Source organism: Lissotriton helveticus, chromosome 6 (assembly GCF_964261635.1).
Source record: "Lissotriton helveticus chromosome 6, aLisHel1.1, whole genome shotgun sequence".
Lineage (NCBI taxonomy): Eukaryota > Metazoa > Chordata > Amphibia > Caudata > Salamandridae > Lissotriton > Lissotriton helveticus.
In genome coordinates this window covers 1,199,004,853-1,199,030,889 of record NC_136067.1, presented here as the reverse complement: position 1 = coordinate 1,199,030,889, position 26,037 = coordinate 1,199,004,853, and the positions used below count along the sequence as shown (strand labels likewise).

The window sequence follows — 26,037 nt, the reverse complement described above, 5'->3', positions numbered from 1 at the left end:
CTTTGTCACAGCTGCGTTATCTTCTAAGGCAGACACTGGCGGTAAACGTGCAGTCCAATTTACAAGGACATTGCCGGGGAATAGGAAGCAGGTATGAAGCCTCACCCACACTAAAGGTCCCAAAACCAGGTGAGCCAAAGGGAAAAATCAAGTGTAATAAATAGGCGGAACACATTTGCGACACAAACTTATCTAGAAATACAGAATAATAATGTGATGGAAAACACAAGTCATTGTCCAAAACTTTCCTTCTCATTGAACAGTATAGATAACAACCCACAGGGAGCTAGAGAATATTCTGATAACCAAAATTGTGTCCTTGACAGTCATCTTACCAGTCAGTAAAGGGGACATTACCAGAGAAGTTGCAACTTTCTGCTGGAAGTGCATATGATCTGTCTTGGACCTGTCTTTCTGCTAAGAAAGGGTTGCTGGAAGTATCCATGTAAGAGGAGCCTACAAAGAGTCGAACACATTAAATGCTGCCTTCTGGAGAAGCTGCACAGAGAGAGGAGATACAGCACAAGAAAGTAAAGGTGATTGCTACATCGTGAAGTAATAGAAGGAGAACACTGATGCAAGGTGTAGGAAAGTAGCATCTGCTTCTAATGGTTACCCCCACGTTTTGCTTGATGTGATGCTGCTTTTAATAGTCTGACTGTGATCCTGCTAATAAGGACCTCAGCCTATCTGCTTTCTCCCTAAACTGTTGTGTTCAGTACTTAGGTACATCCCAGATTGGATACTAGGGTATCCTTGTCAGGCCCTAGTATATGGTACCCATGTACACAGAGCATAGGTACTCCAGAGGTCTCCCGTGGGCTGCAGCATGTGTTATGCCACCCATGAGAGACCATTCAAAATGGAATAAGGGCCAACTATTGCAGCCTGTGTAAGTTGGTGCATGCACCACTTACGATATATATAGGTTTACCATATCTAAGGGTCACTGCACTTAAAACCTATCAGACACCCCTCTAGTAGGCCTTTAATATCCTGAGGGCAGTGTGCTTGGTTCTAAATGAGAGGGTGCCCCTGCATGAGCAGGACACCCCTGCAGGCTACGGAGTCCATTCTCCCGGGTTGTCAGTGTAGCAGCCATATACTATATAGAGGGGAATCGCGTGACCGCACGATGACCATCTCGAAAACGGCTGCAACGAATCCTATCATATTTGGTATCAAATATGTTGGAATCGTACCCCCACACCAAAAAAGTGTGGGAGGTATGATTCTAGGCACTGGGAGAGCCCTCCGTTAGGCTTTCAGTGTTCCCGGTTCCAGCCTTCTAGTCCCCGACAGCAGAAAATGGTTGCTGCCGACCAGAGACACATTTCTGCCCTCTTGCTGCTGAGCAAAGATCGAGCAGGGAAAGGCAGAACAATAGGCATCCTGTCACAGGGAGGTGTGACCACCTCCCAAAGAGGATTTAGTGTATTAAGGCTGGGTGGGTGCGCTTGACAGTGCCTGAATGTCTGCATGAGGGGCACATTTGGTGTCCCTGTGCTTATTCCAGTTCAAACCAGCCTGGGAGTCATTGGCTCCAGCTCTGGTGCACAACTGGGCAAAGGACATAGGAGTAACCTCCCCCCTGTCCAGACCCTCCCCTGGGAGAGTCCCCTGAACCTTCCCAACCCTTTCCCTAGGGTACTTAAGGGCTTACCTGTGTGTAGGTCCCTAGATTTGCCATGGACAAGATTCAGAACTGAAACCACTGCACTTCTACCGTCTGGGAACTCCGGACTTTGTTTGGGCTTGACTTCATCTCCCTTTCTGTCTGCTGCCTCATCTGTGCCTGTGCACCATACAGATCTGTGTAGGACCTGTGGAGCATCCGAGACACTTGGAAAAAATCTTTCTTGAAGTGAAGGAGTCACTTCCCTGTATTTGCAGGCACCTTAACACTGCTGACCGGCCTGTTGATTCTGAGCTCCTACGGAATCTGAAGGGTTCAACAACACAGGTGGTGGCTACCTATGTCTCCCGAGGCCCGAGCTGCCCTCTCACCTTAGTTTAAGGTCAGAAGCCCTTGTGGGGGCTGCATTAACTGAACCCCTGTGCAATGCATACTTTTGCAAGTGCATATCCTTGTTGAAAACTGTGCAACAGGTGCTTTGGGCTCTAAGTAGCCCGAACATCCGGCAACTTCTTGCACCAAGATCTTCAGTCACACCGCCTCCTGGGCACCATGGCCTGCTCCTTTTGGTGAGCTGCTCAAGGTCCTCTTGTGATTCTTGTGCCTCTGGCCTGTGGATCCAATTGAGGGTCATCTTTCTTTTCCTTGGGCTCCCTTGAGTGCTCGGGTCTGCCCTGACTCCCCTGTTTGTGGTGAGTCTCCTGGTCCCAACCGTGCACCTTCTTGATTTCCTGCATGAGTTGCATTTGCCAAGGCTTGTTGGTGCTCCCGCTGGCCACCGACCCCTCAGCACTCGACATCCTTTGTGGGATAGCTTGCATCTGGGTCCTGGTCATCCTCAGCATCGACTGATCATCGCAGCTGCAGAGTCATGGTCACGTCATCCTTCCTGAAGCACCCGACATCAGACGTCATTAGTCATCCAAGTCTCCTGGTCTCCCCTGAGTGACACATACTCTGTCCCCTCTGTCTTCAGGTCCTCCCCATCAAGAATCCATGTTTGGATTCCTCCGGACACTTTCTCCTCTTCCAGCAGCGGCACTTTGCTGAAGTCCTCAATTGGGTTCGACAGTGGTTTGGGATGCCACTTCACACCTATGCACCCGGCTTCTCTGGGATAGGTAACTTGGGTTCCATGGTATCCATGGGTTGAGTGGTGCTCCAAACTTCTGTCTTCCACGGGGTTTCCTCAGGGTCCACTGGGAAGGGTTCCTAATATTTAAAAGACCAACCGCAGCTCGCACATAGACTTGTACGGAGCACGCAGTTGTGTTACCACACTGCACACGTTCTCCGTGGGGTCCCTTTTTACTTACCTTAGGTGGTTCTTTGGGTCCCCAGCAATTCTACATCCTCTCGACATTGTCCTGACTAGAGTCATGATTCTTATACCACTTTCTTAGTATATGGTTTGGTCCCCACCTGGGGCCACTCTGTATTAGTGCTATTTATGTGACTTATTTGATTAAATATTGTGTGCTTTGTGTCTATCTCTCTGTAGGATAAACTGTAACATACTAGATAGTGTTATGTAATAAATACATCTTTTTATAAATACTTTGTGTGGTTCCTTTTCATTTAATCTATACTATAAGATTGCATTCTGGTAAAAACAAGCTGCTTTACACTCCTTCAAGACTAAGCCTGAAGGCTGCTCTCCACAACTACCACTTGGATAGATTTCTCTTAAATCCCTATAAGGGTTGTCTGGACTGGTGTAAGGTGCCCACCTACATTAGTGGGTATCATATACCAGGCCAGCTTCCCACACAAGGATCTGTGGTAAACCCCTGGAATCTGATGTGCCAGTCCCAGCTGCTCCACCTGGGCATTGAGAGCAATTCGGCCCACCTCCTTGGAACTGGAGAGTTCTGTAGGTTGGGGCACTGAACTCATGATAATCATTAACCAGATATAAAACACTATGAGGACAGGATCTCCTGTCATCTAGCAGGTCTCCCCTTAGATCACTAAAGTGTTAATCATTTCATTGACTACTAACATGATCAATGTTTTTATGGGCAAAAGAACCGTGGGAGCACTGCGGGGTGCATGGGTGAGACCTTTGCTCCCATTCATCATATACACCGTTGATCCTGCAACATGGACTTCAGAGGTCATCTGTAATAATCTTACAAACTCCTGCTTTCTTAACCATTGAAATACACCACTTTCTCTATAGATATCCCTCTTGTTTGGGGGGGGGGGGGTTTGTTTGAGCCTGTAACTGTAGTATGTATACCTGTGACTTTACCTGGCCCAACCATGACCTCCCTTTGAGCTTGCAGAAATGGAGGGTAATGGGAGGCCAGGAAATGAAAGAAGCTGTGACAAAATGGCAGCAGGAGTGCAGCACAGCCCTTGGGCTGGTTCTTCTGCTCACAACACAAGGTGGACGGTCCAGCTTTGGACTGTGCCAGCAAAAGGACTGCCATGTATACCTGCTAATCTGTGGACATGCTCCTGCAGTGATAAAACACAATGTTAGAAAATTATCATTTTGTATCTTCTCAATATGCTGTTAAGAAGCAGGACAGTCAGCAGGACAGTCAGTGGGCTGGTTTCTTTGGGTCAAAGAGAGGTGGAGGCATGCTGCAGCGTCTCTAGAATGAATTGAACCTCACCACATTCAGAATTCTGCAACTCCCCTCTTACACTCCTGCAGAGTTAAAATGAGCTAAAGGGCATGGAAGAAGACAGAAAGACCAATACTAGTGTAGACTCCATTCATTAGCCCTACGCTGCACCTACTACTGGCTTGTACTCAGTGACTCTCATGCAGGGGCTGGTGGCAGCAGCTCCCTGATTACCCCCGGCTGAGTGGGAAGGGTGTACCTGCTATAGCACCCTCAAATTCAGAGCACTGTAGACTTGTGACTGGAGCGGCTGGAGCAGATGGTGCCCAGGAGAAGTGGGTACTATGAACTCTAACTTTTGCTCACAGTCACACTGCTGGACGTTTAGAACCTAGATGACTTGGAACTGCAAGCACATATTATGATTCCCCCATGGAAGACAAGTGAGACACCGCCAAGAAGAAGAAATAACCCAAGCAGAGGAACACACTAGATGGACAGGAGTGCAGACCCAGAGCCCTTACAGCGAAGTTGCTGTTACCAAGAGAAGAACGCAGTAGTGCAGAGGGATTAACGAGCTAAGGAATTCCTGTGAAGTCTAAATCTGAAAGGAATGAGCAGTTTGTGCCAGGCTATGTTAAATGACCGTACTCCCAATGCATAGGGTCTCTAGCTGCTATCACTAGTGGTAAGAGGAGTGCCCTGTAGCAAAATTGTCCAAACCATGTGACAAACAGTTCATGAGTGACTGAGATATTGCACTATTAAAGAGCCAATTTCTTCAAGCCCTTGCCTTGAAAGTGTGGGCTGCTGCAGGTGTCTTGAAGTTTATTACAGACCGCAAATTCCCACGTTTGAAGCCTCTGATGAATAGGCTTGGACAAATAAACTCAGGCATATTCAGTATCTACTCCCTTTACTTTGTGTTTCTACCACAGAATGATAGCCCCTCAAGGTATCTCCTTTCTGTTAGAAGAGGCTGTAGAACTCTGGACAAGTATGCAACACTCTGGACAGTGTGCTCAGATCAGTAGAGCATCTCTGACACATACCATGGCAACCATGGGCCCTGCAGTTGCCTGTGTTTGCTTCCATTGAAACATGCATCAAGATCACAGATAGAGGTGTTTAAAATGTACATAATGTACCTTCACATAATAATTCAAAATTTCAGGAAAATTAAAAAAAATGTATATGCCTCTACATGAAATGCAGTGCTGTCCAAAGTCCAAGTTCAGAATGCTTTATTCGGTTGCTTCATAAAGCAATCATAAAAGCACAAATACAATAAAATACATCATTACATGATTTACATTTTAAAAAGAGAAATGTACTTATAGTATCAAGTTAGAAAGTGCAACAATTAATAATCTATGATGATAAAAAATATCTATACATAGTATAAGAACATAAAAAATATAATCTTGATAATTTTATAAAGACAAAGTGCCTAGTACATTATTGAGTTAAAACATTATTAAATTCTTCTATATTATATCCAGAATAAAGCTCTAAATAATCATAGAATTCTCCTGTCTCAAGACTTTCTTTAAGTAAGTCACTATTTTAAATGTGCTGTGTACATCTTCAAGCTGAAACCGTACTGCAGGTCGGATAGAACAGAGTTCTCCTCTGCCCAATCCTGCAGGCGTTCCAAAATTATTCTGCCTAATACTTTTGTTACACCATCAAGTAGAGAAATAGGCCTATAACATCCAGGGTCCTGCCTATCCCCTTATTTTAAAAAATAGGCACAATAGTGGATTCTACCCAGGTAGAAGGAAATGAGGTGCTACAACTGGCAGTAATTCTCTGGAGTAAGATGGGCCCCCAAATGGCAATATTTGATTTAAAAAGATCAACGGGGACCCCATCAGGTCCAGGGGCCTTCCCTCCCCGACTTTTAGAGAGTGCCTGTTCCACTTCATCTAAAGTGAACAACAAATCAAAGTAATAATGGGATGGATTCGATTTATGATCGTCCTTGACATTGCTGTCTAATATATCAGGATTTCCTTCACCATTATATACTTTTGAAAAATGCTCGATCCATTGGCCCTCACTTATAGCTATTTCGATGGTTGGGCCGGCCTCACATAGAAGAAAAGGCATTTTAACAGCCTTCCAGAATGCTATGCTGTCATTTGCCAATGCGGCCGTGCATAATGCCTCCCAGGCCTTCTTCTTCAAGATGTTTTTCCTGTCCTTAATTGCTTGATTATAGTCCCGTCTAGCTATCCTCAGGTCAACCAGGTTTCTAGGGCCTTTATGAAGCTCCCTTTTTAAGTGGGTATGGGCCTGAGTACACCTGGAATCAAACCATCCACTCTTGGGACGGTTAGTATTTTTCCGCTTTATAGTCTTAGATATTGCCAGGAATGCGGCTAAGATATTATCTGGGACGGCTGTTTCTGACAGACATGTCTCAAAGGCAATTTTACATCTACTCACCACTGTCTTAATTATAGCTATCTCATCCACCATACTCCATCGCAATGAAAAGCCATTTACACTCCAAAGGGCAATGTTTTCTAGCAAATGATCATTAGTATTGGATTTGACCATTTTACTTGAAGACCACTTAATTGACAAGCATAAAGGAAAGTGATTGCTAATGGAGATGTCTGAAACATGGAATGAGTGAAGGCTATCCACGTGATTACTTGAAATTAAGACGTAATCTATAGTAGAACACAGACCCCTACCACTGAAAGTCCATGGCATAGAGACAGGTACGGGGCACAGATCATTGATAAATCCTAGATCAAGCGAAAAAAATAATTCATTAAGACATTCCCCTAAAGTGGAATGTCGAAAATGAGAGGAACATGCCCCCTCTTCAACTAAAATCCCACATAAATTATCCACATCATTAAGACATAACGCACAGTTGAAATCGCCTGCCAATAACATTATTGTATCTTTCCTCTTATTATCACAAATGGATTTCAGCAATTTTATAATACTCTTTGTAACAAATGCTACTTCGGCTAGTGGTATGTTGTTATAAAAATTAGTTAGGGCAATACAGTGATTTGCATCTATGTTCAATAAGAGTGTTTGATAATAAGGGACATTTGCACACATGGTTATTTCGTTAATCCTCAAAGCACTTGAAATGTAGGTGCACAGACCACCCTTAACCCTACCACTCAAACCATCTATTGTTGGTGTATGATAGCTCTTATATCCATTTAAATGGACTACCTCTTTTACCCATGTTTCCTGTAGACACAATATGTCAGTTTGAAGTACAAAGTCCCACCACAGCTGATTGGATAGCTTACAGCGAATGCCCACAATATTCCAAGAGGCAATGGTACAAAGTGGTGAATCGTTCTTTACGGCAGAACTAGGAGTAACTAACCCCAAAAGCCCCTCGGGTTCCTTACCATATGATTGGGATACATTTGAACAGCCCACAAAGTTAGAGGATATTTTGCAATTTGAGCTCTCAAATCTTGAACCTCTTCCCTGTAATGGCTGTTGGTGGAACTAGATAGAGAGGCATATGCTACCCAGGGTATTCCAGAGTTGCGCTTATCAGGGCTCACAAGTGTAGAATTAGATTGAGTATGGGTCCCCGGGACCAGTCAATCAACATCTTCTAGTTGGTTCAAGGCATCAAAGCGATTACTCACAGGGACCCGAAATCCAGGCTTATTATTCTCTCTAAAATCTCCACCATCCAGTGATGGCCAACAGAATTTATGATGTGTTCGTGGTTGGTAAAAATAACCAAGAGGGAGAATATTTATATCATTAGGGTTAACGAGTCCAGTACTTCCCCTTTCTAAAATTGCCCGTACCAAGGATGGCGAAACAAAGGTTAATACCACACAATATATCTAAACAACAAAAGAGTACCAGATGCACAAATGTTGAATTACAGAACAAAATGGGAGAAAAAAATGGGAGATAGAAGTGGGAGAAAAAGCATAGCTCAGAGAAGAAAAAGAACCCTCAGGCACCAACTAGATATGTTGGTTGCCAGTTGTCTTCATCGGGTCCTTCTTAGTGAAAACGTAAAATGCTACATAGTCAGACATAACAGTGCTCAAATAAAAAGAGTGTGGACTACTCCCCAGAAAAAACTTATTTAATATAGGGGTAGTTCTAACTCTGTTAAAAAGAAGTGTAGAAAGGCGGACATATATGAGGTTGAGTTAATTGGAACCTAATGTCCTAAAAGGTCGACATGTTTCTTGCGAGAGCCCAAATTCAGCCCAGCATTCCTCAGGACCACAATAACCCTGGCCTCATGTTCAGTGCTCACTATGGCACCAAAATCATACAAGGGGGGGTGAAACCAATTATTTAATGTTTAAAATCATAAACTTATCTGTGAGTTTATACGCGCAAACTTCCATATAAACATTGTCACAGTTGCATGCTGATCAATCTGGAAAGATATGGTAAATTTTTTGCACGTTAATATTCAATAGTTTCATTAATAACTAACAATAGATATACTCTAAGGAAAATCATTTAAAGGCAGTAGCTATGTATCGAAACCCCCACCTGTCATCACAGTTTGTGGAGATTACATTAAGTTAAACTCCATTAATTAAATTGCTACATTGTTAGTGACAGTCAATTCAAAAGCATTAGATATTTGATTCAACATCCTGCCAGGTCTGTATTAAGCATTTTATGACAAAATTTGTCATAAGACCTCCGTCAGTTTCCTTGACGTTTAGATTTTCCCCTGCCACGGACCTAAGGGGTAATTCTCATTCTACAGCTGAGTAAGTGGTCCTCTTTAATGGCGTTTTGAGTTTTCCTAATATCGTAAATGTTTTAATGGGCACGCCTTTTTTTGAAGAAATTTTCCTGGCCCCTTGTCAAGGAAACTGACGGAGGTCTTATGACAAATTTTGTCATAAAATGCTTAATACAGACCTGGCAGGATGTTGAATCAAATATCTAATGCTTTTGAATTGACTGTCACTAACAATGTAGCAATTTAATTAATGGAGTTTAACTTAATGTAATCTCCACAAACTGTGATGACAGGTGGGGGTTTCGATACATAGCTACTGCCTTTAAATGATTTTCCTTAGAGTATATCTATTGTTAGTTATTAATGAAACTATTGAATATTAACGTGCAAAAAATCTACCATATCTTTCCAGATTGATCAGCATGCAACTGTGACAATGTTTATATGGAAGTTTGCGCGTATAAACTCACAGATAAGTTTATGATTTTAAACTTTAAATAATTGGTTTCACCCCGCCTTGTATGATTTTGGTGCCATAGTGAGCACTGAACATGAGGCCAGGGTTGTTGTGGTCTTGAGGAATGCTGGGCTGAATTTGGGCTCTCGCAAGAAACATGTCGACCTTTTAGGACATTAGGTTCCAATTAACTCAACCTCATATATGTCCGCCTTTCTACAATTGTTTTTAACAGAGTTAGAACTACCCCTATATTAAATAAGTTTTTTCTGGGGAGTAGTCCACACTCTTTTTATTTAAGCACTGTTATTTCTGACTACGTAGCATTTTAAGTTTTCACTAAGAAGGACCCGATGAAGACAACTGGCAACCAACATATCTAGTTGGTGCCTGAGGGTTCTTTTTCTTCTCTGAGCTATGCTTTTTCTCCCACTTCTTTCTCCCATTTTTTTCTCCCATTTTGTTCTGTCATTCAACATTTGTGCATCTGGTACTCTTTTGTTGTTTAGATATATTAGTCTCAAGTGGTATGGGAGTGACTGTTTTACCCTTTCTCTCTTGTTGTTGGTGTAATACCACACAATCCCCGTGTAAGGTATTTCTGGAGGTACCCAACCACCTTATTTTCCGAGCCATTTTAAATTCTGAGAAGAGGGTGTTTTTCATGCCAATCCTTAGACCAAGGAAGTATAAAGCTTTGGGGCACATTATCAAGTTGGGCGATAGAATTATCGCCGCTAAAGCGGCGATAATTGCCTATCGCCCTATTAGCAAGCTGTCGCTAAATGATGTTAGCGACAGCTTTTAGGCGATAGCGAGTGGTTTGGGGCCCGCTTTGCACGTCAGCGATGTTTATCGCTAATGACATGCAAAGTGGGCGTACCCAACCAGTTAGCGACTGAAAGCAGTCGCTAACGTCGCTATCGCCTATTAGCAAGGCAGGCGTAGCGATGGAAATATTCACGCTAAGCGCGAATATCTCCAAATACTAACACCTGCCCAGACCAGTTCTTAGCCATGTTATCCAATGGGAGGTGGATAACATGGCTAAGAGCATTTTGTCGCTAATGCGTGAATATCGCTGTATTCTCAGCGATATTCACGCATTTCGCCGCTAATGCCGGAAAAATGTATCGCTTTGGAGATAAACGTTGCTAATAGCACGTTATCTCAGCGATATATTCCGGCGATAAAAAAAATCATCGCTAAGCCTATTTAGCTATAAATATCACTACTTGTTGGTAATATGCCCCCATATTCCTTAAGGTCGACCAGTGTTCAAAGGAATTATGCAATAAAGGAGGTACATTAGACAAAATAAGCGTGTATGGGTTGCCTCCAGGGGCAAATTAAGGTTTTGTGATAATTTCGTAGGGTTGTCACGGTAGTCTTGAATAGTCCTTTTCCTCTCTATGTCTTCATTTTGACAGTGTACAGACGATTTAGCGCCTGATATGCCCCTCACTACATTTGCTGTGTTACCAGCCTCTATTAGTGAGGAACCAGGGTTTGGAAGATGGGACCCATTTCGAGTAGGGATATGTGAGGTGTGTAAAGTAGTATCATTGGCAAAGCTCCCGGTCTGCACTTGTCTAGCTACAACAGTGTTGATAGCTTGACCATCCTCCCTACCCTTCACCCCCTTGTTTGACGGCCTTGGGTTGGGCTCCAGATTATTTGTTTGTGGGACCGGGGTTTTACGGCTTACCATCCCCTCCAACTTAGTCTGCCTAGCACCTACAGTTGATAATTTTTGTAAAATTGGATCCAATAACACTGTTACCATTGTCTCTAGTCTTCCCCAGAAATCCTTGGATACCACCCACAGTCTTTGCTGTCATAGTGAGTGGGGCATTAATAGTGACATTGGGGGGACCATCGTTGGGATTTGTTTCGTCTACAGTGGTTCTTAATTTCTACCCAGATTTATTTTGTTTACATGTTCCTCGACTCTTCCTTTTCTTTTGAGGTGGTTCCGCAACAAGAACTGCGGCTGCTTTAGATTTTTTACCTCTAGTGTTAACCGCGGGCCTGGGAGGACTAAGCTCAGTATCAGATAAGAGGATAGGAGGAGTATCCTTTATTACAAATTCTGGGTCACGTTGCTGTATCAAGTCAATTTCAGGGGGGGGTACATTATAAGCAGGCAATATACTGGATTCCGCTAGTACTGGAGTCAAGGAAAGTCTATTTTGGGATGGGAGGGGTTCAAGTGATAGCCTACTCTCTGTTAATTGGCTCTCCTTAATTAATACTGACTCTGCCCTTGAGAGGAAAGCATCAAGGGTCCCAACAACATCCTGTCCTACTTTCTGCTTACTCATTACAGCTATGTTAGGTCGAATACACACAGAAATACAAAATTAAGGTATATACTGGCCGCAAAAGTCTATATAACACAAATAGGAGTGTGTTTAGTCATGCCAAGTTATATCAGAAGTTCGAAAGTCTCTGGCCACTTGCACAATGAATGCTCAGAAGTGAGAATCACAGTACCTTACTCGTCCGCTCAGGTTGGAAGGGGATCTGGAGGTTAGAGGGGGGCCCTGCCTCTTCCTGGCGTGGACGGGCGCAGACGGGCCAGCACTTGGCCCGCGCGCGCCCGCAACGCGGAAGCCCTCGTAGAGCTTTATGCAGCCGGGATCAAATGAGGCTGCTCCTCGCCTCTCGCGGGACAGCGCTGCCCTCTGGGGGATGAAGTCCGGGCAGCGCGCGGTCCGCGATTTTGCCAGAGGAGGGTCGGGGCGAGCAGCGGGTCCAAAGCAGGATAACGTCCCTCACAGGATTCAGCCACCGGTATGGAGAGCAACAAGTGGTAAGCAATCGTTAATGCTTCAATTGTGTTGTCATGGGTCCTCTTGGGCCCGTCAGAATGTTTGATGAGTATGATCAAGCGGATTCAATCTCGCAGTACTGGGTCCAAAGCTTCCAATTTACGCTCAAGAATGTACTTCTCTTGCTGGATCTTTTACAACTTCTTTGTTCTCCAATGGACTTTTTTATGCCTCACTTTAGAGATCAACAAGGTGGAGTCCAATTCCGGAAATTGTGCTGAATCAAAGATGAAAATAAAGTGGCCCAGACCGGCACAACTACAGCGTCACAGGGGGCACGAGCTCAGAGGATTCTGGGGGCTGTAGTCCTCTGATCGGCCCCTCACGGTGCTAGATAGCAGTGGTGGCAAATGATGAAGAAGCTGTTTCCCAAGGACAAAAGTATTGTGCAATAATGGCCGTTCCCCTCACGGCAACAGTAAGCACTTTGAGATGGCGTCCCGACAACTACATACTTCTCACCCACTGAAACTCACCAGTTTTTCTTTTGGAGCCCTTTTAGAGTCCTTTATTGCTGCTGGGGCATCCGGGGCTGTCGAGGCAAGGTGCAGGGCTAAATGTCAGAACTCTCTAGCCAAATCCTAATCTTAGCCCCTCTTTACACTGCACACCTCTCTCCCAAACTCTCTGGTTTATTCTCCTCCCAGGCCCACTGCCCGTGCTGCTCACTCGCTTACTTCGCTCGGAGCTTGGAGCTTAGTGCTCAGCGCTCGGAGCACTTCCAGGTGCTGTAATCGGCCCCCGCTCTGACCTCGCTTCCGTATATGAATCACTCAAAAGCCGCTGAAAAAGCTGAAAACGCTGTGAAATCGATGTGTTTAGGAACTGCGGTGGCCATTTACCTCGAGGCTCGGGTCTAAATCAGTAACACGACTGCGAGCCAAAATAGTGTTAGAACATTTCGGATCAATCCATCGAATGACCAGGAACAGAACAGTTTAAATCCCAGTTCAACATCAGAATGGAGCCTCTGGAAAGCTGCACTCAATCTCTAATGAGGTCCTATACAGTTTAGCCTGCTTCGAGGTCACTTAAAAATTGATTTAACGTCTCCCTCTCTTTAAGTGTCTTGATCCATAATGCCTGTCAGAGTAGTGTGTATGTGAGGGGGTTGGGAGGGCAGCTGCTGGACTGTAGTGTAACCACTCAAAAGTGCAGCTGGTCAACGTCTTCCCTGGAGTTCAGGTATTCCTCACCAAGTTCAAGGTTTCCCAGCCAGAAGGAGGTCAGCTTCAGACTTACACCAGAGCTTGGTATGACAGCAGTGCTGTCATTTAGTGCAATGTTTTGCCACAAGAATGCATTTTGTGCTAAAATAAAAAGAGCGCAAAACCATCAATGTTGCAAACAAGATCAGCTTGAATTCTGGTCGTTCACGCTCTTCTTGTTATCCTGCGCTATAATTTTGCTTCGGCTAGTGGCATAATTACGCGATATTGTGTAATGACGTAATTTCGGGATTTTCATGGAACAAGTGTAAGGTGAAATTCCCAAAATTTGCAAATAACCCAGCAACATTTAAACTTTGCCCATCCCTAATCACAGGAGGGTGTCCATCCAGACAAGTAGAGGGTATGTAGGCCGGAAAAGTCTTCGGGGTCCAGCAGAGGGTCGCTATAGGTATACCACGGGTGCCGAGCGTCGAGGGCGGTGTGCCAAATACGCCTCCACCCCCCTCCTGTGACCCATGGTGTGAAACCTAAACACTATTAAAGTGCAGAAACCGAAAATTGGAAGCCTCCTAAACCAGGAGTTATTAGAAAGACAGCTTTTCTTTCTAATTTTTTGCACTTTTTCACGATTACTTTTCACTTTCACGTCCCTAGGTAAGGGTGGACCTTAGCGAGTCCATACCGCCAGGGTTTATTTACACCAAGTCCTGAAGAATGCCAGGTAAATTTACACCGTTTCGTGGCTGAAACATGTCGACTGACTTAGGAAACTACCACTTAATTAATTGTGGACGTATTTCCTACACATCATTTTATCTATAAGTCCTTAGTGATCCTAATAAAATTAATTTTGAAACACTACAGACTTTTTAAACCTCACAACACTCACTTAATACTCTTTGCACAGCACTGTCCTTACCCACCAACCCGCTCCGCAGTAGATCTGGCGTCGCAGCACACAGAGGGGATGCTAGGTCCCCTCTGTGGGGCCCGATGATGAAGCATGTCATCACTAGGTGGTGAGTGAGGGCTTTCTTTAAAAACGCCTTAAGTGAAGTCGTTTCCCTGCTCCTAACTGATGGTCTCTATCATTGCCATAGAATACTCTTGTTTTGTTTACTGGCCGGAAAAGTCACACAACAGTCGAAAAAGAGCACCAGGCAGCTTGCAGAGAGTGTTAGTGCTCCAGCAGTTCAAGGACAGGAAGGAGAAATATCAGATCGCATAGGGAGCTATCAACTAATGAAGGCTGAAGTCTTTGCAGAAGAAAACATCAAAATAAATGCACTTTCTGGAAGCCAAGCAATATCGCGGCTATGAACCAGTAAACATGTCAGGGTCGCAGTCTGAGCCCATGAGCTCCATAGTAACCAATAGTAACACTTGCCATAATGTTAGGAGTCCTCTCCTTCTTGTTAACTTTGCTCATATTTAGGTCTAGTTATTTTCAAAAGCGTTGTCTCTAGTGGGAGACTTTATGTATTGTTAACCTTTCATGGAGGAAACTTTGTTAAAAATGTTTAGGTCTAGCTTGACTTTGTATTGTCTCTGTTGACAAAGACATTATGTTAGTGTTCATTCATTTAGCTTTGTTTTAATGATGAGGAAAAGTAATGTTAAAGGCAGTAAGGCCTTACTATTGATGGTTAAGACCATCACAAGGCTCTTAGGCCTATATATATTTTTTTTATAAAGAAAAGATATATTGAAGATTACGGGGGTATTGCCGTTACCATGTTATGGCCAGCAGGTAATAAAGGGGCAAATTTACTGAGATTGGATGAAATGCATCAGAGCAACTATTAGCATGCTGCATTGCATCAAGGAGGAGAACACAATGCTGCCATATGGAAAAGGAGTCGTTTTAAGTGTAGTATTTAGTTTTTTAATGTATAAGTGTACTTTTACTTTCTTTCTTTTTTTTTAAAGAAAGAGCATTAAATAGACATTAATTTATTGACTGCTATTTGTTGCATTGGGAGTTCTGAATGTGTACCCCAAAGCACCTCCTGGAGACCTCTTGAACTGCTCTGCCTTGTTATCCTGAGAGTCAAGTTCTAAAAGGGGGACTTGGACTTGTATTTAAATTCTTGAATGTATCGGTATTACACAACAATTGATTCCGATACATTCGCAAACAAATATATCTATTGGAAATTGCCATTCTTTGTGTGGCTCTCCCAAGATTTTTCTTTTATTGATCCCATTTTTGTTGGCCATTAGAATCCGCACAATTTGCTCCTGCTAACCATTGGTAACGTGATTGGGCTCTCCCTTTGAACATTGTAAAACTGACATATTCCTATTTGCCACATTTAATTTACTTGTAAGTCTCTAGATTATGGTATTACAGCTACCCATGGCCTGTAAAGTAAGTGCTACTGGTGGGCTTCGGCATTTAATGTGCTCCCCACTAAAGAAGTACTATAAACATGTCTCCAATCCTGCATCTGCAGCCCTGCTATTTAATTTTAAGCTGACATTTTGACCTGGCATAATAAACCTATTTCCAGACCTAAACCTTCCTTTTTAATACATATAAGCCACCCCTAAAAGAGGCCCTAAATGTCCATAGACCAGGGTGCATGGTATATAAAAAGTAGGACATTTATATTTAGTGTTGTACAAGTCCTGGTAGTGACCCCCCCACCCCAACTCCTCCCCCCTCCCCGGCCCCTAATCATTTTGCACTGTGGCAAGGCTGGCTCTCCCAAAGGAAATCATTGTCTTACATTATAATAAATTATAACACTTGATTTTGGTTTGAGAGTAATTAGAAAAATGAATAAAGAACTCATTTTAATAGAAATTTAAAATCCAACTTAATGGTCAAGTCAGATTTAATATTACTATTTTAGAAATTACACTTTTAGAAAGCTATAATTTCTCTGCCTACGTCTAAAATAGCCTTTGTGCCAGTGCCCAGTGTCACCTCACTGTTGAATGGCTCTCCTGTGGTGAGATGTGAATTGTTCCAAGACAGTGGACAAAAGGCTTGGGTGTAGAGAGGTGTTTCCCTCCTTGTGCAGGGTGGCTGTGCTCAGCCCCTTCCCGAGTGTCAAAGGATCCCCATCCTATCACTGACAGATGTAGCTCACACCTAGGCCTGCCTTTCTTTGTCTTCCTAGTCAGCTTGGCTCCAAACCAGTAGTGGGGGGGGGGGGCGGAGTTGGGATCATAAGGGAAGGTTTGATCATTTCCATAGCCATACCTCTGGGTGGGCACAGGGAGCTCTGACAAGGAGAATAAGGGTTTTTTCATGGTGGTTTTAGGGAAAGAGTGACACTGTTGGATGTGTTACAGTATAATACATAGGAAATGCTACAGAAGTGGGCTGGGTCACCCCTGGGAACTTGTACCGCTTTAGTTAGAGAGTGGCCTGATGTTTCCCCTAACCACTGGCTTGCACTGGGCGCAAATGTGGCACCCCCAATACCCTCCTCAAAACACTCATGGACCTGTGCATAATCAGAGGAAGGACTGTTCTGCTGCCCGAAGAACCCGAAGTCTAGACCTGTCTGCCTTGAACCTGTGACCCCAGCAGTGACTCCAAGGGTCAGTTGGCTGACCTCTTGTTTGAGCTATAGGGCCACAACAAGTATCCAGAGGCTTTTTCCTCCAACTGCCCTGTTGAGCAGTACCACTGACTCTGCCCTGAACTGTTCTGCTGGACTCTGTTAAAGTGAGTCCTAATCTCCCAAGTGGTACCTCCAGGTCCAGGACCCTCGGCTGGTGTTGGATTGTACTCCTCCTGGCCAAACCGCAAAAGCTGGAAATTAGAAACTTGTTGACAACTCTTCTTCCAGAGAACTGGCAAGGCACTGGGACCGTCACTGAGCCAAAGCCATAGATGTCGAATTGGCTGTTGCCTTCAACTTGCTGGACCTGACTTCCAGAAACATTTCTAAGTCTGAACGCTGAGGGTTTCATCAAGACCGATGCAGAGCGTAAGTTCGTTGATGTGGGGGCATTCCTGGGCACAGACTTCAGATTTTGCTCTATCTGATCTATCCTGCCTTCGTCGAGGAACACGCTGGGACCCCATTCTTCAGAAAATGTGAATCATGGAGGCCCGCTTTGGATCCAGCTTGCAATTTGTTTGCCGATGACTCATCCACGACTACGTTTTTACCATTAAAATTTCTGTCAGAAGGTAAACTTTCCACCGGGGACAAACCTGGTCCCTATACCTGACTGACGCTCCATCATGGTTGTCCTTAAAAATGTTGAGTTCAACCCAGTTCAACTTCACCAAATAACTGGGGTTGGCACTTTGGCTTTTTGGCAATATTTTTAATTGAAACTTTAAAAATTCACATCTCTGGTTCTACTTATTGGAGTTTTGTCATTTTGGTGTCATTTTACTTATTAAAATATACTTGTTTTTTTAATACATGTAGTGAATCTACACCTTTTGGGAGCAGGGTAGTTCATTAATTTTGTTTACCATGAATGTCCGATGTAGGTCTATGACAAAGTTTCCAGATAGTCATTCTATATAAGCCAAATTTACAAGCAATGAATCTAAAGTAAACTAATTTGCATAGTCAGTGATTATCCTTAGAACGTGACATGAACCAAGCCCTCGTAGGCCTACAATGGACATTCTTGTTATAGGAAGAATGGAAGAGGGTGGCCAATTTACTTGCTTAGTCATTGATTATCCTTATAACGTGGCATCGACCAAGCCCTCCTAGGCCTACATTGGGCAGGCTTGTCATAGAAGGAATCAAAGAAGAAAGCCTACTGGTTGGGGAAGCCAAAGGACCAATCCAGTTTGTTTATAATTGAATTGTTTAGTAATGCTATTGCATTTTTTTAAAACGTACTCACCAAATGAGGTTTTGAAAAGCTATATGGCCTTGATATCTGTCATAAGTAGATAGTTCAAGGCACTTGATGCAATATAAGATGAGACACGAGTAAAGTATGGAAGAAATAGCAAAATGTTGACAAAACTATAAAGACCATATTTCAGAAACCTGGACAGGCCATATTAGTGGATGAGATGCAAACGCATCTGCTTTGCATATAAGTGTAGTGATTCAACCCCCTCACCCCACCCCCTAATCCCCCCACCCCCTCACCAATTCATAGGCCTTCAGTGGGACATATAGAAGCTCAGTTTGTAATATGCGCAGATCACGTAGCTGGTTTACTATCTATCTGGATTGCTATAGCACCACGAGCAGATACAGCAGCTTCTTGGCACTTTAGTCATTAATTGGCAGACAACACCGCATGCAGTCTCTTGTGTTATCTTCGTTTTTGAAACAGGGCCAATTGTTCTTTTCTACTAAGGAAACACTCTGCGGTCGCGCCAGCTTTTGTGTTTGCAATGCATCTTAGGCTGTGTGGGAGTTATAACATTATTAAAGTATTTTGCGGCTGATTCAAAATTGCTGCGGGAAGCAATCAGTGCCAATTTATTTTTCCAAGGAGCCCTTATAAAAGGAAACACGGGGAAACGTGTGCCAGCCAGCTCATGCCCGGGCTGCAGTCAGCTGTCATTTTCCATCGTTGACTTCCATTCGGCATGTGTCACTTCTCTCTTGCCAGCAAAGATAAAAGGCCTGCCTAGCCTTCCAACTGCCAGAGATTGCACGGCGAAGTTTCCCGCCACGACCAATTTATGAAAGCAACGCGTATGTTTAATTTCCCGGAACTTCCCTCATTTTTGCTGCTCCACCGTCAATGACACGTGCACTAGACGTCGTCAGTGACCCGGGCCTGACAATAAAATGCCACCCACAGGGCTTCGGCGAGGGTCTGTCCGCATGCATTGGGGAGGAATGTATCTGCACCGGCGACAGACGGGAAAAGACGGACAGGAATAGCGCTCAGCTGTAGCCCTGAAGGATGCAGACAGGTGACTGGCTGACAGCAGAAACTCAGGGTTCTCTTTTAACAAATGATGTGCTTGTTGGCGCTGCGCGTAAAAAGGAGAGATGCCAGAAGAACACGGGACTGGGGCACACAGAGAAAAGCGAGAGTGTCTATCACACACACAGTGATGCATTATGGCTGACAGAAAGCAGACAGTAGGCCAACTTTATCGCCATTTGTCTCGCAGCGCGAGCGCCCGTAAATAATCTGTATAGACGTTTCGCTTTGCGATTATTTACGAGCGGCCCTGTTAATTGCCGCCCCCGGAATTACCGGGACTCCAGTCATAACAATTCACGGATGGGAAACAAAGGGAATAATTTCCGACAACTTGTAATATAGGTCCTGGTCTTTAAATGAGATGACAAAACTTGGGGGGGTCTATCGGAGGGGCGTTTCTGATGTATTTAAGGGCGTGGGTTAAAACACCTAAACTAAATATCTGTGCCTAACATAGTGTGACGACCGTCTGCATTCAGATATTTAATATAACAAGTAACACTACACATACAAGGCAGGACTATTGGTTTTGCCAATGGTTGTTAGTTGCATAAGATAACATTAGCAACAACTTAGGCTTCGTTATATATAGTACTGAAAATGATTTAATTCTGAGATGGTGGGACTGTGAAAGAACTTAAACGAGTCTTTTTAAAGATATATCAAAAAAGGCAGTGAAGGGTGGCACTGCTCCAGAGTTAAGATTTTTTTTTCATCCTGAGGGTGAGGACTGACACGGAGAGCCCATTAGGCACCGTCTCAGCACCTGCTTTTTAGAACTGCGGGTGCTGAGCACCGGCAGGACCCGGCCCACTTAAAGCCCCGTTTTTACGCTCACTTTAAAGTTTAGGGATTTGCGAACCATATGGCAAAGGTCCTGGTAAATTTGGTGTTCTCGCTACTGCACAATACAGGTAAAAACACTCGCAATGGGTGAATTAGCAATTACCACCCAATATTGCAATCCAACTCAAAACGAGTGCCGAATTGCGTGATCACGTCATACGGTCATTAACATAAAAACAGTTCTGCCTAGATACGGTTTATTCCACGATATTTTTCATTTTCATTCAATCTTACTCATTCTCAGTACGGTTTTATAGCAAACAGTGCAGCATGTGAACCGCGGCGTCTTAAGTACACTGCTTCATTTATCGTGACAGGAAAAAAACCCAGCAAATTATGGAAACTGTAGAGGCGTATCCAAAACCATGATTTATCTACTACAGTACAACGACAAAAGATATTCACAACGAAAAAATAGCCAGACATTTTATTACACTTGGTTTGTCTGCACTGAGTGGAACAAATGGCTACAATAAAAGTGCGGATAATAAGTATATGTGGTTGCGTACTTTTCCAAGGCCCAGGATAAGTTAAGATCAACATTGAAACGGTAGCAAAACTACATTTTGTGCCACAGACTACTTCATAAGACCAGCTGGTGTGGATTTCAAACAGAAACAGGTCAAAAGTTGACAGCAATCTTACCTCTCGCAGCGCTGTCCGGCGTAGCCCGGCGGGCACTTGTCGCAGATTAATCCGCGGCTTTGGTCAAAGTGGCATGTAGGGCTAAAGCTGCGTCGTTGATGGGCGAGAACAGGACCGAGAAGTAAACAGAAAGACACAAACATTAGCCGCGTGCTCCCCATCCCTGAGCAGAAAGCATTACTGTGTAACATGGAGAGGGGACGCATGCTCGCGCGCTCCCAGGCCCGCACAGGCACACACTAAAGGTTCAGTTCTGGGCGCAGCCACTCCCTGGCGGGGGGCAGTTTTGCTATTTCTGCCGACACTGGATCTAGAGGCGTGAATGGCAGCATCCCAATGTCACGTTCTTACGGACTTATTTGCCCTGTTGCTGAGTTTCTGTGACAGAGAAAAAGGACAAATGTTCAGCTGCGCGTCTGCAACAACAGAGGGGCTTGCAAAGACACTGGCGGGAAAGTATCTGCAGCAAAGACCCTTTTAAAATTAACAACGGGCCACAGCAGCGCTAGAAGTGTATTGAAAAAAAAGATGGGAACTGTGATGATGTAGGATGAGTGCGCATGCGGGCAGGGCCAAAGGTGTGGATAAAAAACAAAGGGCCTCATTTATGAGGCTATGCGTCACATTTACGCTCCTGGTGCGTCACTTTTTGGGACGCACCAGTGGCGTAAAAAATGCGCCTTGTTGCGCCATATTTATAAAGGGACGTATCTAGGTAGATGCGTCACTTTGTAAACCCTCTGCGCCACCTTATACCTGTGCCAGGTATAATGGATGCAAGTGGATGCAAGTGGGCGTATTGACGCAAGAAAGAGTCGTAGAAGGGACGCAGTGAAATCTATGTGATTTCACTGCGCCACTTCTAGGACACAAATGCGTCAATTTCTTACGCCTGCCTCACAGCAGGCGTAAGACTGACGCAGGCCCTTTCACATGGGGCTTGCCCCATGTGAAAGGATACATTGCTTGAGTTGCATCACTTTTGTGACACACTCCAGCAATGCGTCACTTTTGCGCCATACATATACGTCAGAAATACTGACGTATCTGTAACTCCTTGCGCAATGATGCGTCATACTGTAAATATGACGCATCATTGGTGGTGCAAGGAGGGCAGAAAGCTTTAAGTGACTCCACCAACTAAAACCAATACTGTTTTACATTTGCAGATTAACCATTCATGCATATTTACATTTCTTTCAAGAAAGCAGGCCCCCTGGCAAGAAGGCTTGTTTAGCTGTTTGCACCTCCCTCGGTTTCACAGAAAAGGAGAGTCTCTGCCTTACACATCGGCTGAAGCATTTCAACTCTCTTAAATTTTTGAAAACTTGTTTTTATTGGCATTTGCAATATTAACAGTACAACAACAGCATTGGAGGGGACACGGAATAGGGAAAGGTCTGGGAAGGGGAAGACAGGAGGGGGAACAATCATGGAACACGCCACAGTTACATAATCTTAATCAGAAATGCATAAACTGCTCACACTGTCCAAAGAGAGCATTACTGAAGGCACAGGCCTAGATGATAGGTGTGAGATAGAGGAAGTTTGAACTAGGAAGAACATGGGCACAATGCAACCAGGGTTTTAGGAATGAACAGAAGGACGCTTGCAGCTTGCATCTCCATTTGGCTGTATTCCATCCGCGGGTGTGACCACCACAGGAAAATTGGAGTCTCTAGTGTGAAGAAAGGCGGCAATTGGCTCCCATATATACTGGGGTCAGGCGGGCAGTGGCATGAGTTCCCAGAATGTAGACAATTGTTCTTGGCAATATGCCACATTATTCAACCACGCTTTGGAAGAGAGGACGGGCTTCCTGCCTTAGTGTATGGTAACCCTATGCTTGGCGAGCAAAAGAAGCATAGTAATGAGGCAACAACAAGAGATGGGTGTGTATCTGAATTAACCCAAGAAGCCTACGAAAGGAGTGAAGGAAGGTTAGTGTCCAGTGATCATGGGATGAACGGCAAAGACCTCTATCAAGAAGGATGCTTCCCCATCACTGCCAGGCAAGGTGGATAAAGGAAACAGTGGCAAAATTGCACCATAGACAGCATAGAACGGAAACCAACCCCATTAAAAAAAGCTCCAGTGAGGCGCAATGTAAACGTTGTAAGAATTTAAAATGGATGAGGTGGAGTCTATAGTTGGGGGAGAGCAGCTGCAGTTAACTGCCCTTGTGTGTCTATAGATCCAGAATATGTCCTCCTGCCAAGCCACTCATGCCTTTGGGGATACAACTGGAAAGGAGTATTGCAAATTATTGTGAAGGTGAGTAATCAATTTGCAGGGAGATGGTGAAGTGAGGACGTCCTCGAGAGCTGAAAGGGTTTCTGGCGGGTAAGGGAAGGTAGCATGCATGGTGCAACAGGTGGCTCGCAGTTGGTAATACAGAATGGTAGCAAGGAAGGTAGGGAGTGGAGATGACGCGGCATTAAACATAGGAAAGAGATCCAAGAATAGTCTGATGCCCCCATTTGAGCACACAAGCTTTAGTGCCCTTGTCTGAGACTGGGGGGAGCATGGGGTTGTTGGCCAGGGGGATGGGGGAGCATAAAGAAGTGTCATCCCTACTCTCTTCCACAAGCCCTCCCAAGCCCAGTGCACACATTTGACAGTATTGATTTCAGCCTTCAGAGCTTTGTACAGAAAATACAATGCAGAACTCTCAGAATTAACTGTCCCAAGACAGTTGCCTTTCCATACAAAGTAGGAAAACTGTTTTTCTAAAATTAAAAAAGTATGGGCATATCGTGCCTCTCAGATCCCGCTGACTGTGACCATGTCTGAACTGGGGTGGCGGAGTGAGCTAAAGAATGATGATGGATTACACCCAGATTAGTTGATTTTGGGTGAGTGCTTGCAATGTTCAACACTCCATCCATCATCCCCTTTGGTTTTCTTTGTTTGCCCTAAGTTGGCAGGATATGCCCAGACGTGGGTCCCTTGCTCACTTTGCCACTGGAGTCAAGCGAGCCTGGCTGATGACGGCTGATTAGCCAGGAATCGGTCCCAGGATGCTTGTTTCGGGTCCAGGGAAGACATGGCTTGGCAGTTCGGGCTGGACACTCCGTCCATCATCCCCTTTGGTTTTGACTGTGACCACCAGGCACACACCTCAGAAGCAAAAAGTAACTTTAAAAAGGACAGACAGATTTGACAAAGCACATCCTAAGAGTTTGTTAGGAGTAGTTGTTTTATCAATTTCTTTTGATTTTTTTCTTCTGTGTGAAATGTATTTTGAAGTTCCTCATGTGTTTGAACCTGTCAGTGCCTCTAGTTCAGGTACTTTTATCTGAGTCTTGATTGCTGATACCACATAAAATTGATGGGCAGGAGTGTCTTAATCGTTCTTAATTTTTTTGTAAATGTTTTGCGCACATTCAATTACACTATTTTTAATACGTTCAGCATAGCGATGCATCATATGTAGGGGTTCCGTTTTTATAGTATTTTTTTTAACATTTCTGTCTGTATTTATCCAAATTTGATCTTTGGTCATTTTATCTGTATTTATCCACATTTTATTTTGTCGTAAGCAAAAAAAGATGATGTAGCTAGTATTTTTTCACATTTATTTACATAGGCAATGTGCACTTTATTTTGCTAGGTTTAGATAGATTTATGTAGGTGGGTGTTAGATCTGGGGGTCTCTAGTTGGCAGAGGTGGGTACCAATGTCCAAATAAGGACCCTTGCTTCTAGTCAGGGCAAGGGGGATACACTTTTTAGATAACCCCTGCTCACCCCCTTGGTAGCTTGGCACGAGCAGACAGGCGTATCAAAGGCAATGTGTAAAGTATTTGTACCACCACTCACAGTAACACAGCGAAAACACCACAAATGGACTCCATACCAGTTTAGAAAAATAAAGTTATTTAATCTAAACCACACAAGACCAAAAATGACAAAAATCCAACATACACAGTTCAAGAATATGATTTTCGAAGAGTTCTAGGCTTTGCGTCAAAATAATCCACAGTTGCGTCACGTTTAGCCAAAAGTACCTTTAGATGCAACAAAAGTTCCAAATGGAAGCTGCAGCGTTGAAAAACAAGCGATGCGTCACTCCTGAGACCCTGGGGAGGCGATGTGACAGCCCCACTGGACGCAGCGGGTGTGTTGCGACGAATCCGGTCTGTATGGGCAGGGAGGTGATACCTTGTATGGATTCCGGTGCGCAGGTTTTGTAGGAAGCGTCTCGCAAAGGCCCGATGCGATGATCCTCGGGACGGTGACGATCTCAGTTGCGGCGGCGATGTGCAGTGCAGCGTCGATCTTCTCCTCTCGATGTCCCTCGATGCAATGGCTCTGCGACGATGTTCCCAGCGACGTGATGCGATCCACAAGCAAGCGGTGCGGCGATCTCACCCAGCGACGACAGGCTCTGCGACGATGTTCACAGAGACAGTAATCTTCCCGCACCGGGCAAATGCGTTCCGCAAGCGAAGGATGCGTCGGCTCTGGCAGCGGCAACAGGCGCTGCGACAATCTCGATCTTCGCGGCAGCAGGAATTTCCTCGCACTGTCGGGGATGCGCTCCGCAAGTGAGCGATGCGTGAACATTTACAGCTTGTCTTAGTTTCTTCTTGTCCAGCTTCCCAAACAGCAGGCACAAATTCCAGAGGCACCACAACTGGACCAAGCACTCTAGGAAGGGCTGAACTCATACAGCAGAGTTCAGGGTGAAGTCCTTTTGTTCCTGGGACTTCTTAACAGGGAGCCAACTCTACTCAGGCCCTTGGACATCTCTTCAAGCAAGGGGACACAGCAACAGCAAAGTCCTTCCCCTCTCCTTGGCAGCGAAGCAACTGTAGGTCAGCCCACAAGTACACAGCAGGACAGTCCTTCCTCTTCAGTCTTCCAGCTTTCTCCTTGGCAGAGGTTCCTTCTTGATTCCAGGATGATCTAATTTTCTGTAGTCTGGGTAGCCCTTTCTATACCAGTCTTTCCTTTGTTCTCTAGAGGCAGAGAGGCCTTGGCTTGGTCAGAACCAGTTCAGGACAGTTCCTGAGCACTTATTTTTTCTGTCTACTCCTTTCCTTTCAGAGAGCCGCCCAGCAGGAGGTGGAGCCAGCAGATGCAGTCATTCAGCCTAGGGCTGACTCGTCCAACCTCCTGGGGGCTCCCCAGCCCCTGTCACTCACAAACAGACAGTCAATTCACAAACAGGCCTAGGCACACAGAAAGGTCAGACAAGAGAATAGCCACTTTCTAAAAGTGCTGTTCTCAAACACAGGATTTAAAAACCATTTGTTCT

The 26,037-nt window shown here is 44.5% G+C and overlaps 1 protein-coding gene across 7 annotated transcripts in view; it reads right to left on the bottom strand.

Moving 5' to 3' along the window:
• The window catches only part of LAMA2 (laminin subunit alpha 2), a 3,430,794-nt gene that overhangs the window by 1,747,343 nt on the left and 1,657,414 nt on the right, over positions 1–26,037 (bottom strand). For all 7 annotated transcript variants that reach the window (XM_078648920.1, XM_078648921.1, XM_078648915.1 and 4 more), the window contains one exon: positions 20,776–20,862. In XM_078648920.1, the coding sequence (XP_078505046.1) occupies positions 20,776–20,862 (87 nt within the window). The remainder of the gene's footprint in view (positions 1–20,775; positions 20,863–26,037) is intronic.